General features: G+C 37.7%; 1 protein-coding gene across 1 annotated transcript in view; it reads left to right on the top strand.

Annotated features, from left to right (window-relative positions):
- ANTXR2 (ANTXR cell adhesion molecule 2) overlaps positions 1-16,617 on the top strand; it is a 176,424-nt gene that overhangs the window by 48,461 nt on the left and 111,346 nt on the right. Inside the window, exon 11 of the mRNA XM_005903870.3 lies at positions 15,846-15,924. Within this exon, the coding sequence (XP_005903932.3) occupies positions 15,846-15,924 (79 nt within the window). The remainder of the gene's footprint in view (positions 1-15,845; positions 15,925-16,617) is intronic.

Below are 16,617 nucleotides of genomic sequence, written 5' to 3'. Positions count from 1 at the left end.
CTGTGACTTTTCCCCCTGCTCTCTTTATTGTGCAGAAAATGACCGTGAATAGTTCACATGTTCTCTTGTTCAACAGTTCAGTTCAGTTCAGTTCAGTTCAGTAGCTCAGTCGAGTCTGACTGTTTGCGACCCCATGAATCGCAACACGCCAGGCCTCCCTGTCCATCACCAACTCCCGGAGTTCACTCAGACTCACGTCCATCGAGTCAGCGATGCCATCCAGCCATCTCATCCTCTGTCGTCCTCTTCTCCTCCTGCCCCCAATCCCTCCCAGCATCAGAGTCTTTTCCAATGAGTCAACGCTTCGCATGAGGTGGCCAAAGTACTGGAGTTTCAGCTTTAGCATCATTCCTTCCAAAGAAATCCCAGGGCTGATCTCCTTTAGAATGGACTGGTTGGATCTTCTTGCAGTCCAAGGGACTCTCAAGAGTCTTCTTCAACATTTAGAATAATGAATAGGATACAGTTCAGAGAGGGAGGATTATATTTTCCTCTGTGGAACCTAAGAAAATTATTTTAGCAGTTTGAAGTTGACTTGAGCACTTGAATTATGTGGATGCTTAAATATGCAGGATATCTATTGGACATTGGTTCTGGTCAACTGAGTGAACTGGAGTGGTATCAACTTTCTATTTTAAATTGGTTATAAAGGGCTGTATAACTTATAAAAGCAAGACTATCAGAATCTTTTTTCTTTCTATAAAAAAGTATTTGTTTTCTTTGTCATAAAATAATTTAGCATTATTGGTAACGTGCTTATATCAAATTAGACTGCTTTGGGATTTAAGGCCTGTCCATTTTACATTGAGCCATCTTTACCCCAAGGGCACAGTGGGGCTCAATGTCTTTCTGAACAATACTGTCCTGAATTAACAATAGTAAATCTATTGACTTAAAGTTTGGTCTTATTTTATTGAATCTCTGACTCCATATTGATTCCCCTGATTGTTCCCCCAGTCTGCTTTCAGAGCTGTCTTCTCTATCTTAGTCATTTGCAGCTCCATCCTTTTTGTTGTTCAGGTAAAAAAAAAACTTTGAGTCATTATTGATTTCTTTGGAAAAGACTCTTGAGAGTCCCTTGGACTGCAAGAAGATCCAACCAGTCCATTCTGAAGGAGATCAGCCCTGGGATTTGTTTGGAAGGAATGATGCTAAAGATGAAACTCCAGTACTTTGGCCACCTCATGTGAAGAGTTGACTCATTGGAAAAGACTCTGATGCTGGGAGGGATTGGGGGCAGGAGGAGAAGGGGACGACAGATGATGAGATGGCTGGATGGCATCACTGACTCGATGGATGTGAGTCTGAGTGAACTCCGGGAGTTGGTGATGGACAGGGAGGCCTGGCGTGCTGCAATTCATGGGGTCGCAAAGAGTCGGACACGACTGAGCGACTGAACTGAACTGAACTGATGTAGGCCATCAGCAAATCTCAGCTCTGATTTCAAAATATATTCAGAATCCAGTCCTTCCCCACCACCTCCACTGATACATCCTAAACCAAGCCACTGTCAGTTCTTGGTTAGGTTATTAGCCTCTCAGATACTCTTTCTGCTTCTGTCTTTGGCAACAGTGATTCTATTAAAACAGATCAATTTATATCACCCCTTCATTTATCCTTGATAATGAGTTCTCCATTATACTGAAAGTCTAATCACTGCAGTCAGTGTTCTACAAGGTTCTACAGGATCTGGCCCTTGCTGCATCTCTGACTTATCCTCTTTTGCCCCTTTGTTATGGGCACCCTGGCCTGTTTGCTCTTCATTAACCATGTGAGCTTACTCCCACTCCAGCATCTTTTACATTTGCTCTTCTCTCTGCTTAAGAGACTCCTCCCCTCGTCTCACTTGCTCAACTTCTTCAAGTTTTGTTTATATATAATCTTCTCAGTAAGCCCTTCCCAGTTACCCTATTTAATCATACAGTCTACTCCCTCCTTTGAGTCTAACACTCTCTATTTCCTTTTCTTGGTTTACTTTTTCTCCAAAGCATTTGTTTGTTTGTTATTGTGTCTCCTTCCTGCTGGAATGAATTTGTTTTGTTTCTTGGTGGACATGATGCTGGACACATAATAAATTTGTGAAATATTTGTTACATGTTTCTCAAACGTTTTGATTCATTATTTATATATAGACTAAAATGGTGCATTTGGTTACTGGGTATTTTAAGTAGGAGAAAGATGGTCAGAATTCTGTTTTGGGGGTCATACCATTTAAGAGAGCAGAAAACTAAGTTGGATTTTTCATAGTAATGACTAGTAAGGTAAGACAGCTTACTTTCTTCTCCAAAGTACTTATAAAATGCAATATGCCTGTTCTGTCCAACACTGAATTCGTTTTCTGTAGAACTTGCCTTGGGGCACAGTCCCCTTTTGAATAGGCTGCCACACATACCGCTTGAATTTTTTAGTGATTTGTAGACAAATCCTCTTCTCAGCTTACTGGTGGGTGAAATATTAACGTCAAAAACCAGACAAATGATGGTTTCTCGTGCCTGATATTTATTATGTCTTATATGATTTTTAAACAATATCAGGCACAAGAAATCATCCTTTGTTTGGCTTTTGGATGTTACTATTTCACCTATAAGCTAGCTGAGAGTGTTTTGGAAGGAGATCTGTCTAAAATAATTTTGCTTTCCTCTTTTTTGTATCAAGTACATGATACCACTGAGGCAAAATTGGAGAAGATTTTGTTTGTTACTGTGTTGGACATTTGGCGACATCATTATGTGTTCCACTGAGTACTTTGCAAGTCATTTGGACCTTTCCTCTGCCTTGCATTTCCTTCAGATATTTTTGTAGGTGATGAGGCCTCTTATGAGACTGGATTAAAATCAACACCACTGAAACAGTTTAGCCTTGTAAGGTGACTGATGCTTTACTGTGTTTGTCTAATTAGCTTTTGGCTAAGGATTCAAACCCATTAAGTCGCTAGTTAGTCTGTGTTTCAAATAAACACATCTGGCCCAACAATGAATGAAGGTTTTTCCTGTGTGAGGGTGACAGATGTGGTGATGGTTCCCCCCGTTCTCTCATTTAAATAATTAACAACATGCTGGTGAAGTAACCCTAGACAGACAGCCTCAAAGCCAGATGCACAGTCTCAGAGCTGGAGCCACGGACATGTGCCTCATCTCATTAGAGTGCTCGCTCAGTCCCTTTCTTATCTTTATGTTACTTCCTGAAATACATTTTCTTTGAGGATGATCCCTTTAAAAATCCAGGGCTCATGAATTTTGGTTTGAAAGAGGCTTCATATGAAGATGTTTTCTTGGAGATGGGAATTAAGAATGCAGCAGGGTAGCTAGGACATAAGTTTGCATTTGGAAATTGATGTCATAGAGAATCCCGTGCATAGAGTAGCCTGGTGGGCTTACAGTCCATGGGGTTGCAACTGATGTGACTTTGTATGCATGTACAGCAGCATGTCAGGGAGAAACCAAAAGTTAAAGCTATCTGGGCAAATCTTTTCCGGGTATATCATTGCTTAGTATTGCTGGAATGGATCTTTGGAGTCCTTTCTTTGAGGGGATATCTGTGTATTACATTTCTTTGTTTGGTAGAGAATTTTACACCAAAATGCACAGATTCTTAGTCATTAAACAGAAAGAATGTAAAGGAGGTAGTTCTTTTCTATTTTTTTTTCCCCATTGGACACAATTTAATTTTAAAAAATGTCCTATGGTTAAACATATTGTCTTACCTAGAAAGATGTACAGATTGGAAGGTAGTTTCTGCCAGTGGTTTATTTGTACCAAAACGTCTTAAGTAGGAAGGACTCTGTGAAGCCCTGCGGATCCCACCCTTTCGAGGGCAGTTGCCTTTTGAGTGGAATGTGCAGGTGTCACCATTCTCGCGAAACGGGCTCATTTGCTGACCCTTGTTTGGTGAGACACCAACAATAGCACAGCTGCTCTGCACTAGTTGAGATCTCAAACCTGTAATTTGGCAAGAAGAACAGAGCAAGTTGGGTAAATATACATAAACACATTGTGAAGAAAGAAAAACAGAACAGAATGAACCAGAGCCTTATCCTACAGCTTGTTTGATAGAGATGATTTAAGGAGGCATATGGTATAGTTAAATGTGCTTTCAAAAACATTGGCCAGAATCTTCTGGCAAATATGAAATAAATATCTCAATCAGATGAAACTGATAGTATTAGTCCTCTTAAAAGGCTGTGTGGAAAGACAGTTGACAGAGTGTTTTGAGTAAGAGGAGGTGGGACATCAAGTGTATGTGGAAAATTTGAAGCAGCTGATACTGAAGGATCATGGAGATGCATGTGTGGCAGACTTGGGGTTAGAGCCTGACTTGGTGATAGAATCTTATTTTCTTCAGTGTTGTTATTTTTTTCAGTGTAATTAATTTTGCCTGGAATAAAATTGATTCCATTTCCCTTTCCTGGTTTGACAAATTCTGCCTTTAGCCTAGCTTCTCACATGAACAGTTTTAATATATTTGTATGGTTAGGTGAATTCCATCTTGTCAGGTTTTTTTTTTTTTTTTTTTGAGAAGGAGACTTGACACAATTTTTTAATCAGAAAAACTCTTTAAAAAGCACTCAAAAACTGAGGTGATGAATTGATCCTCAGCAGGTGACATGCTGGATGAGGCTGCTTTGCTGCACTGGTTTCCCACTTCCCCCCTTGTTCAGGGTCCAATCAGAGCCGTGCCATAGCTGCAGGGCCCCTGCTGAGCTCACGGTTGGACCGAAGACCTGAATTGTGTGACCTGTGAGCCTAGCCACCTTGGCCATGGTTGTTCTCAGTAGTGTACTGAATCACTTCAGTCGTGTTCAACTCTTTGCGACCGCGTGGACTGTAGCCCTCCAGGTGCCTCTGTCCATGGGATTCTCCAGGCAAGAATACTGCAGGGGGTTGCCATTCCCTTCTCCAGGGCATCTTCCCAACCCAGGGATTGAACCCATGTCTCCTGCATTGCAGGAGGAATCTTTACCGGCTGAGCCACCAGGGAAGCCCGTGGTTGAGTGCTTCCAAATAACAAGCTGGTTCTGAGCAAAGCCATGGCCTGAGATGAACTCCTTATAGTAGGGGACCAGCGGATGGAGCATGCCCAGAAGCATCCACAGCACTCAGGCCCCATAGCAGACATTCTAGATGTGAATGTGTCCATTAATGGGTTTCCTTTCAGTTGCCAGGACATTGGCCTGCCAGAGACACCAAGCTACAGCCTTGACAGCCTCTTGTGCTGGGGTGAATGTCTGGAGGGGAACTCAGCCACTCATTCCAAGACCACTAGGCCACAGGGTGGCCAAATGTTGTACATTTTTGTATATATGTTGTTGTTTTTAGTCACTAAGTCATGTTTGACTCTTTTGTGACCCCATGAACTGTAACCAGCCCATGTCCTCTGCCCAGGGGATTTCCAAGGCAAGAATACTGGAGTGAGTTCCCATTTCCTTAGGGGATCTTCCCAACCCAGGGATCGACCCGTGTCTCCTGCATTGGCAGCCAGAGCCATAGGGAAGCCCTGTAAATGTAATAAATTCACCTAATCTGCATTGAATCTTGATCCTAAATATGATTTTCAGTTCTGGAAATTACCTTTTAAGAGAAACAATAATTAATTCACGTACATTCAGGGGTGGCTAATAGAATGTGGTCAAGTGTTAAAATGTTAAATAGGATGCAGTTAAAATACTGAAAAAGACATAATCTAGATGTGACACCTCAGCTTCCTTCAAACTTCAGGTCTGTTGTGTGAAAGATAGATTTGATTTATTCTGTATTGCTCCAAGAACAAGAGAAGAATGAAAGGTAAAGGGAGGCACATTTCAGCTCAGTATAAGGAAGAGTTCTGTAAAAATTAGAATCATTTAGTGAGTGTTTTGGTAACTAAAAGTGTTCCAGGAGGGACAGCCATGAGATGATACGGAAGATGTGGTAGTTCGGTCGCCAAGTCGTGTCCAACTCTTTCAACCCCATGGACTGTAGCCTGCCAGACTCCTCTGTCCATGGGATTCTCTAGGCAAAAATGTTGGAGTAGGTTGCCATTTCCTTCTCCAAGGGATCTTCCTGACCCAGGGATCGAACCCAGGTCTCCTGCATTGCAGGCAGATTCTTTACCAACTAAGCCTCTGGGCAAGTAAATATGTATTTAAATCCTCTTATAGATCTATTTCTAAATGTTATATTATTAAAGATTTTACTAAGACATATGACATTTTTGGATGAAAGACACTAAAAATCGAGTGATCTTTTCCAAGCATCATTTGAACACTTGAAAAATACACAATGCAGTTAAAAAGGGGTTATTTTCAGTGTAATACTGAAAACATTTCCAATACAACTTTAGATGTGATCCAGTACTTCTCTGATAAAGCATTTTTTTCTTCTAAAATCTAGCAGTCTTCCTGACTGCAGTGTATTTGTTTCAGTTTTATATAACTATATTGAGTATCTCAAAAAGAAATTATTTTATTTAATGATTTTATCCTTTTACCCTTTGAAGAAAATATTCTTAGATGAAACATTAATTTACATCTATATTCATAACTAGAAATTGAATCTTTATTCACAAATATGAAATTTGACTTTCAACTCATAATTTATTATGCATAAAGCTAACTTTTAAGAAACTCTTCAGAGTATTAAATAGTAGCACTTGGTTTCAAAATATCTTCAGTTGACATAATTTTAATAACTTTTTGAGTAGTTACCAGTTTAATTTTCAGTATATGCAAATTGGAGGTAAATTATTTATTTCAGCAAATGTCTTTCACAATTTTATTTAATTTTTTCATCTTTTTTAATGGATCATAAAATGGCAGTCTTTTATTGGTTATGCATAAAGTAAACAGCAAATGAATACTTTGCAAATAGGTTACTGTGGATTGTCAACCATATTTCATGGAGTATGAAATTTGTCAGATCAGAGTAACCATAACATATGGCACTGAGCTGTTCTCCTGTTTTGGAATTTTCATACATCTTTAACATTAAATAAAAGCACTGTGACTGTTAGGACCTTGAATTTTATTTACTTCATTAAATATCCCAATACTATTGAATAATTTGTCATGTGGAAAAAATTTAGTACATTTGAATTTAGTTTTATTGCTATTAATTTGAGAAGCAATTGACATTAAAATGCACTTCCAACAGTCTTTTTGTTAAGATGTTTAGGTTTCTTCTATCCTTCTACTTAAAAATATTCTGAGGAAAAAAAAATATTCTGAGGATGCAGCAAAGAGAAAACGAACATTTGTATACAATTCTAAACAATGTAGCACCAATTTGTAGAAAACAAAGTTGAAAGAGTCGTGGGTTCTGAGCCCCACCTTCCCTTAACACCCAGAATTATCTGCATGGTGGGCCAGTCCTGTCTCAGAAAGTTCTCCCTTATCTTTCCCAACTTCGTAGTCCGACCTCCCTGGCTGTTTCTTCTCTGATGTCACCTGTGCTTCCTCTTCTTGTGGTTCCTTGTCAGTTTTCACCATGACTGGATTCCTAACCCATAAACTCGCCTTCTCGAAGGCTTCCTTTTCGTGCTGATGAGCTCCCAATCTCCAAACAAGATCTTTCCCTTAGCTTTAAGCCAATTATTCAGGTGTCTACTATCCAGATGTCAACTCACTCACTTGTATTTCCCCTAGGCACCTTAAACCTGAAGTTCCCAAATTAAACTCATGTACTTCCATTCAAACCTATTCCTTTCATGATTCCTATTCAGGATTACCCACCTTCCTGTGCAAGACAGAAACTCTGAAGTCATCTTTAACTACTCCCTTCTTCCTCACTTCCTGCATCCTATAAATGTCCAAGTCCTTTCTATGTTTAACTCCTTAATATCTCTCAGTTTTCATTTTTGCCCTACCCCCATTGACACTATTTGACTCAATTCTACTTTGGTTTTTATTTGAAATGTACTAAGAAATTCTTAAAAAAATTTTTTTTTAATTAAGATAACATTGGTTTATAATATTATATATGCTTCATGTGTGCAATGTTAACTTTTGACTTCTGTATACACTACAGTGTGTTTACCACCAGAAGCCTAGTTTCCATCCGAAGTAACTCCATTTATCCATTTCACCCCCTCTTCTCTGGGAGTCATCAGTCTGTTCTCTGTATCTATGTGCTGCTTTTGTTTTGTTTGCTTGCTTTTATATTCCACATATGAGTGAAATCATACATACTTGTTTTTCTCCATCTGATGTATTTCACTTAGTACTCTCAAGATCCATCCATGTTATCATGATAGCAAGATTCTGTCTCCTTTAGGCTAAATACTATTCCATTGTACATGTACACTGTACATCTTTAGCCATTCATCGACCAGTGGACGCTTAGGTTGCTCCCATATATTGGCAATTCTAAATAATGCTGCAGTTAACATCAAGGTGCATAAATCTTTTGAGTTAGTGTTTTTGCATTCTTTAGATAAATACCCAGAAGTGGAATAACTGGATTTTATGGTAGTTCCATTCTTAACTTTTTAAAAAACCTCCATACTGTTTTTCAAAGTAGCTGCACCAATTTACATTCCTTCCAAGAGTGGAATACACCATGACTTTCTTAACTGGTCTTCTACTGTAGAAATTATTACTCTTCCAACCGTTACGATGCAACACATGTGATATTTGTAAAACACAATTATGACCAGATTTCTACCTGTTTTAGAAGTTCATAAGACTAATCCCAAACATCTAAATATAGCATCCTGGGTTCTTCATGATCCTTATCCTATTCTCCTTTTCAGCTTCAAACCATATATTCTCACTGTCATATTCTGTGTTGCTGCCATATTGAATGACTTTTTAGTTCCTTGACTATTCTGTGCCTTTCTTATCTTCTAGCTTGTCAAATAGTGCTCCGTCTTCTTAGATTCCTTTCTAATCTCGTTTCCAACTAATTCTTGATCATTCTTCAGGATTCATCATAGAGATGACTTCCTGCAGGAAACCTTTGTTGATGCCCTCATGCAAGGCTGAGTTACTTGTATTTCATACATTGTGCTCTAGTACCTTTCTGCTGGTACCTATTTTAGTTAATATTACATTCTATTGTAATTGTTTTATGTGACTTCTTTTCAGTTACATTGTAATTCTGTGTTTTACTTGTTTTTGCAGCCCTATTACCAAGCACAGCCTTGCTTGGCCTATTGTAGGTAATTTATAAATATTAGAACAATAGACTGGTTGAGCGATTGGTTGAACTTATTGGCAGACATTCAGAAACCAATTTGCAGTGTAGTTTTAAGTGTTAAGTTCAAGCACACAGTCAACACAGTTGTAATGTTGGGTTTTGTCAAGATAACATTTTGTAATAGGAAGGAAATAGCTCTGAAAATTTTCTTTAAATAAACTTGCATGATATTATATTCTAGGCATTTTTCGAACAATTTAGCTTTCTCTATATGGAAGTAAGGGGAAGAGAAATTCTTTAAACAAAAAAGTATTGGGCAATTATCTCATTGCTGCAATACATTCTTCAGTATTATCTATGTTGCTTTTTAGCTTGGTATAAAAGTATCTTGATATTCTGAATAATTTTTTTGACAAGTAGTCTGATGTTACAGTAATGTATAGAGTATCTGCTGTGTTCTAAGCACTGTGTTGGACATTTTGAGGACATTATTTTATCAAGCTTTTTTCCCCCAAACTCTGAAGTAGGTACAAGTATCCCCATTTTACAGATTAAGGAACGCAAGATTGAGAGTATAGTGACTAGGGTTCAAACCTAGAACTCCTGATTCCCCAACATGTGGGCAGAATCTATCCTCTTTTACAATTTTATTTTATTCTTGGGACAAATAAAGATGAATTCTTGACTCACCTCTCACTGATGTGTGGAATTACATAAAAACAATGACTTTAATACATTTTTGTCCATAATTAAGTTTCTGTAACTGAGAGTATGAGTTCTACTGTTCTAAACATTACTAACCAGCAACAGAGGTTATATAGCAATCAGAATGAGAAATCCATAAATTCTAGCAGAATTACATAAAATATGACAAAACATGATATGCATATATTGGAGTCTCAGGGCAAAGAAAGGGCAAGTTAAAGGATGAGGTGGCTTTATCAATCTGTGTGCCATCAATGGAGGGGCAGAGCTTTGGACAAAGGTACCAACTCATAACAGTGCCATTCAGTTCAGCCGCTCAGTCACGTCCGACTCTTTGCGACCCCATGGACTGCAGCACTCCAGGCTTCCCTGTCCATCACCAGCTCCTGAAGCTTGCTCAAACTCATGTCCATCGAGTTGATGATGCCATCTGACCATCTCATCCTCTGTCGTCCCCTTCTCCTTCTGCCTTCAATTTTTCCCAGCATCATGGTCTTTTCCAATAAGTCAGTTCTTCATATCAGGTGGCCAAAATATTGGAGTTTCAGCTTCAGCATCAGTCCTTCCAATGAATATTCAGGACTGATTTCCTTTAGATTTGACTGGTTTGATCAAACAGTGCCATTCAGATCCAATCAGATCAGATCAGTTGCTCAGTCGTGTCCGACTCTTTGCGACCCCATGAATCGCAGCAGGCCACACCTCCCTGTCCATCACCAACTCCCAGAGTTCACTCAGACTCATGTCCATCGAGTCAGTGATGCCATCCAGCCATCTCATCCTCTGTCGTCCCCTTCTCCTCCTGCCCCCAATCCCTCCCAGCATCACAGTCTTTTCCAATGAGTCAACTCTTCACATGAGGTGGCCAAAGTACTGAGTTTCAGCTTTAGCATCATTCCTTCCAAAGAAATCCCAGGGCTGATCTCCTTCAGAATGGACTGGTTGGATCTCCTTGCAGTCCAAGGGACTCTCAAGAGTCTTCTCCAACACCACAGTTCAAAAGCATCAATTCTTCGGCCCTCGGCCTTCTTCACAGTCCAACTCTCACATCCATACATGACCACAGGAAAAACCATAGCCTTGACTAGACGGACCTTTGTTGGCAAAGTAATGTCTCTGCTTTTGAATATGCTATCTAGGTTAGTCATAACCTTCCTTCCAAGGAGTAAGTGTCTTTTAATTTCATGGCTGCAGTCACCATCTGTAGTGATTTTGGAGCCCAGAAAAATAAAGTCTGACACTGTTTCCACTGTTTCCCCATCTATTTCCCATGAAGTGATGGGACCGGATGCCATGATCTTCGTTTTCTCAATGTTGAGCTTTAAGCCAACTTTTTCACTCTCCACTTTCACTTTCATCAAGAGGCTTTTGAGTTCCTCTTCACTTTCTGCCATAAGGGTGGTGTCATCTGCATATCTGAGGTTATTGATATTTCTCCCAGCAATCTTGATTCCAGCTTGTGTTTCTTCCAGTCCAGCGTTTCTCATGATGTACTCTGCATATAAGTTATATAAACAGGGTGACAATATACAGCCTTGATGAACTCCTTTTCCTATTTGGAACCAGTCTGTTGTTCCATGTCCAGTTCTAACTGTTGCTTCCTGACCTGCATACAAATTTCTCAAGAGGCAGATCAGGTGGTCTGGTATTCCCATCTCTTTCAGAATTTTCCACAGTTTATTGTGATCCACACAGTGCCATTATCATACGAATAATCTCAAAGTATTTTTCTAAAGAAACAACAAAATGTAAAAGCAGAAATAACCTTTAGAGTATGTTTTTAATGCTTGCAACGTTTCTGAAAAAACTACCAGCAAATATATATCCATATAAAAATATACAGATATATTCACAAATAAGTATTTTATATAGTAACAGTTAGTTGCTCAGTCATGTCTGACTCTTTGTGACCACATGTACTATAGCCCTCCCAGGCTCCTCTGTCTATGGGATTCTCTAGGGAAGAATACTGGAGTGGGTTGCCATTTCCCTCTTCATTGTATACTAAATGCCAATGTAATTAACCACGAGCAATAACATGAATGTTGTAAAAAGTTGGAGGAGTGACAATTTTGCCAGTGAGCAAAAATTAGATATCAGACCCTAAAGCATTTATCGAGGATTAAGGTAATGTGCAATAGAAGTGAGACCCTTTGACTACAGAGTTAAGAGAAGTCCAGTTTTGGGCAGGTTACCTTTTTAAGCTTTACGTTCCTTATTTGGAAAATGCAGATAATGGTACAGCCTCCCTCAGTGGATTGTTGTGAGAATTAAATGAGAAGATGAGTTAATGCATTGGGTTTGACAGCTTATGGTGAACAATGTCAGATTCACAATCTCTGAAGATTTAGCTTCGGGGCCAGGGACGAGGCTTGATCACTCAAGAGCTTTTGTATAGCAGAGGTTTATTAAAGTATAAAAAGGTACTTAGAAAGCTTCTGACATATACATCGGAAGGGGGATGGAGAGTGCCCCCCTTGCTAGTCTAATGGAGGTCTTACATACTTTTACCAGACCCACTCCCACAACATAGATCTTGACCCAGTTCCGCAGCATACATCTAAAGATAACAAGATTAGTCAGAAGGTCCTTGTTAAAAGGGAGAAGCATGTCGTTGAGCAAGATACATCCTTAGTAATTATTGTTATATAATCCTTAGTACAGAGCTTAAGGGAAAACATACCCTTGAGCCATTAACTCTGGGCTTAAAGAAAAAAACATTTTATGTGACTAAGATGAAGGAATGTAGAAAAAACCGATTTGTCCTCTTCTCCTCCTGGAGAACTCCAGACCCCTTTCTCCTCCCCAATGGCTTTGGACCCCTTTCTCCTCCTTGAGGGCCCCAGACTCCTTATCAACCTACCTAAGAATTAACTCTCTCAGGTTCATAGTAAGGAATTGACAAATGCCATCATTATTAATATTGTTGTTAATGGTAATAGTTTGATAATGCTACCACTGCTCTCAGGAAGGGGAAGGTTATATTGTTTCATATGAATCCATGTGTCCAAAGAATCATCAGGTGGATTTCCATGTCTGTGGAGACTTAACTCAGTTTTATTTCACCAACCACATGATACTAGACAGATTTTAGGAATAATATGCAATTGTTTTGGTTGCCTACAAGAGCTCATCAGCATGCTATGGGGAACTATAGAAAAGAGTGAACTTTGTTGTAAAAATATCTTCTGTTTTTATTCCATTTGGATAATCATTAAATGTTTTGAATGTTCCTTTGTTAATTAGAGAACTGGTTTATGTCTGGTGAGTTCTACCTGCCAGATTATGAACAATTTATGTCAATGTCTACTGAGCCCTTCAAAGTTGAATCAATAAGATTATCTGCAACAATCATGCAGTGTTATGACTCAAATAAATCTTGCCCAAAACCAAAACCATGCCTTCTGTGTCATATGCTTTCTGGTGCGTGCTTTAGAGTGGAGGAATTAAGATCTAGGAAACATTATTTTTGGATTCAACTATGCTTAGTCTTCAAAAAAGCAAAACAAAACAAGGCACTCAATTCTGCAGAATAAGCAAGTAATTTTAAATTTACCTTCTTAAATAAGCCACTTCTCATTCTGTGTTGGAAGTTCATAGAAGTTCAGTAAAATTGACATATACACCCTAAGTTCTTGCTTGTTTCTGGATTTAGTTAAACATATTTTTAAAAACAAAATGTTTTTTTCTCAAAAATTTTATTTAAAAAAAAATCACATGCTCCCCATCCTGAACCCTCCTCCCTCCCAACCTCCCCATACCATCCCCCTGGGCCTTCCCAGCACACCAGCCCCAAGCATCCAGCATCGTGCACCGAACCTGGACTGGCATCTCGTTTCATACATGACATTTCACATGTTTCAATGACATTCTCCCAAATCTTCCCACCCTCTCCCACAGAGTCCATAAGACTGTTCTATACATCAGTGTCTCTTTTGCTGTCTCGTACACAGGGTTATCGTTACCATCTTTCTAAATTCCATATACATCTATACTGTATTTATGTTTTTTTCTTTCTGGCTTACTTCACTCTGTATAATAGTCTCAGTTTCATCCACCTCATTAGAACTGATTCAAATGTATTCTTTTTAATGGCTGAGTAATACTCCATTGTGTATATGTACCACAGCTTTCTTATCCATTCATCTGCTGATGGACATCTAGGTTGCTTCCATGTCCTGGCTATTATAAAACAGTGCTGCTACGATGAACATTGGGGTTGTCTCTTTCCCTTCTGGTTTCCTCAAAAGCAATCATAAGGCAGCAGGAAAAAAATAAATAAATAAAAACAAAATGTTTTGAAGGGAATAATTTACAGGGAATATTTTTAATAGGAGTTATCCTGAATTTTGAAGAAGAGTTTAGCTAGAGGTTTACTAGTTTTATCTTTCCTGGAGACTCTAGCACTGTAAAAACCCAAGCTACATATCACATTGAGAGAATAATAAAAAAGAAAAACACAATAAGAACTTTCATTTCTTCAAGCCTCAGTGGTATTATGGAAAGAACTCGAAATTTGTAAGAATCCTGTCTTTACCACTTTGGACAAGGTAATTAGCATTTTGGGGCCTTATGTTCCTCAGCTATAAAACTGTGAAACTCCTTACTTTAAGAGTTATAAGAATTAAATGAGATAATATCATAAAATGCCCAGGACAGCATCTGGCAGGAACTGAATAATATTTGTCATCTCTGCCATCATTATTGGAAATCTTACCAGTGGCTTGAGATTGCTTCTGTTTTATTCTGTCTATAACTAAGTGTTTGACACACAATTCAAGGCCTAGAGTAGAACTCTAATAAATTTAATAAGATTCTACTAATCCAGAGTAATTAAGGCAAAGTTTCTGGCTCTTAATTCTTGGACTTTATAATATTTTGTGAACACTGGGGCATGGTGTGGTATAGAAGCTAGATTAAAAAAAAACAAATAAAAAAAAACAAATAAAAAAAAAAAAAAAAAATTAAAAAAAAAAAAAAAGAAGCTAGATTAACAAAATGTTGCCTGTTTCACTTTAGTGAATGGATAGCTTTGTTTTCTTGGTATATTGATTATTATAGGTAATATACTTTGTAAACTCTTTTGGAAAAGAGCTGTTTCCTTTAAAAATCTCCTTGTCACTATTCCCTCTTTGCTATCTTCTGTGGTGGTTTAGTCGCTAAGTCCTGTCTGGCTCTTGTGAACCCATGGACTTTAACCCACCAGGTTTCTTTGTCCATGGGATTTCTCAGACAAGAATACAGGAGTGGGTTGCCATTTTCTTAAAGCTATGAAAAAAAAAATTACCAACTGATCCCAATTAATGAATTACTATAATAAAACCTGAATTAATGAAATTTTAATTATTTTTAATTATAATTTGAAATCATATTTTCAAAATGAGAGCTGTATTTTAATTATAGTAGTTCTCAGTAATGGACAAAAATTATTCTCTCTTTTCTCTGCCTTTTTCAGGATATGTTAAAATCTTGGGTATTTACAACAAATGCCTACAGATATTTACATGTATTATTTTTTTCCATTCAGCTTATCTCTGTCTTTCATTATCACTTTCTCTATATTTTATCTTTGAATGGTTGGTTATTTTTAAATTCTTAAACAAAGATCTTATAATAATTGTAATATCTACAGACAGGGAAAAGCGAAATGGGATGGAACGATTTTTCTCCTTTTTAAAAAGATTTTTGTGAACCTGAAAAATCTCAGCATTTTTCTGCATTAAGGAATTCTTCTAAATTAAATTTTTGTCCGAAAGATAGCATTTTTAAACTAAAAGGACGACTATAGGAATTTTTCATGTTTCTATTTACATTAGTGCCTCTTTTGGAAACAATTGAATCACTTAAGGAATTTGCCTCTAGCTACTGAGTAAGGGCTGGAACTAAGAAAGAAAAAAGCTAACTGACCAGACACTTGACTTTTAAAGTAGACTTTCTGGTTACTTTTGAATTATTTAAAGAAAGAAAAATCTCCCACAAAGCTCTACTTTTTAATTCATTGTTAATTATTGTTTCTTCATTTTCTTTCAGAACTCTTCATGTTTCAGTGAGTTTTAATGAAGGAAAGTCTGTCATCTCGAGTTCACTAATAGTCACAGCCACGGAATGTGTAAGTCACAGTTTGCATAAAGTTACCTTTTCAAAATAACTTTACGCAGAAATAATTTATGGTCTTTCGGTGTCGCTGCACACTACAGTGAAGTACAAGGATGACACTGAAGACCGTCTCGAGGAAACACTTGCACTTGTAGACTGTTCTGCATTTTCCTTTAGTTTCATTTTAAAAGGGATTTTAAGCGAGTATAGGTTGTGTTTTGACATTTATAAAATTGGAAAGTCATATCAGAATAAGGTAGGAGAATGATTTCCAAATGAAGCTATTTTTTTTATTAAAACAATAACTATAAAGAAAGTAATGTCTTCTCTTAATGAAGGTTGCATTGTAGTATCTAAGACATTTATCATGGTTTTGAAATTATTAGTGCATCTTAATGAGTGAGCTTATTATTTTGTCCATTTTAATGTTGGTATTTTTGCATGAGTAAGGAATTTGATTTTGAAAGCTTGATAATATCTTGGCTTAAAACTATATTGAAGTTATAATTTAATTGAGGTGATAGGTTTGTATCATAGATCATAGTAGACCTAAAATGCAGTATTTTTAGATGTAAACTCCATTGATAAGACAATGTTTTCCTTAATTTTGGGGGTTTAAGTCTTGATATTAGATTATTGAACATGAAAACACAAAGCATTAAAAGGAACTGATAACATGGCTATTAGTCTTATGATTGCATTTTCT

Source organism: Bos mutus, chromosome 6 (genome assembly GCF_027580195.1).
Source record: "Bos mutus isolate GX-2022 chromosome 6, NWIPB_WYAK_1.1, whole genome shotgun sequence".
In the NCBI taxonomy this organism is placed as follows: domain Eukaryota; kingdom Metazoa; phylum Chordata; class Mammalia; order Artiodactyla; family Bovidae; genus Bos; species Bos mutus.
Note: the sequence above shows the minus strand (reverse complement) of the source record. Positions and strands in the feature narration are given on the sequence as shown.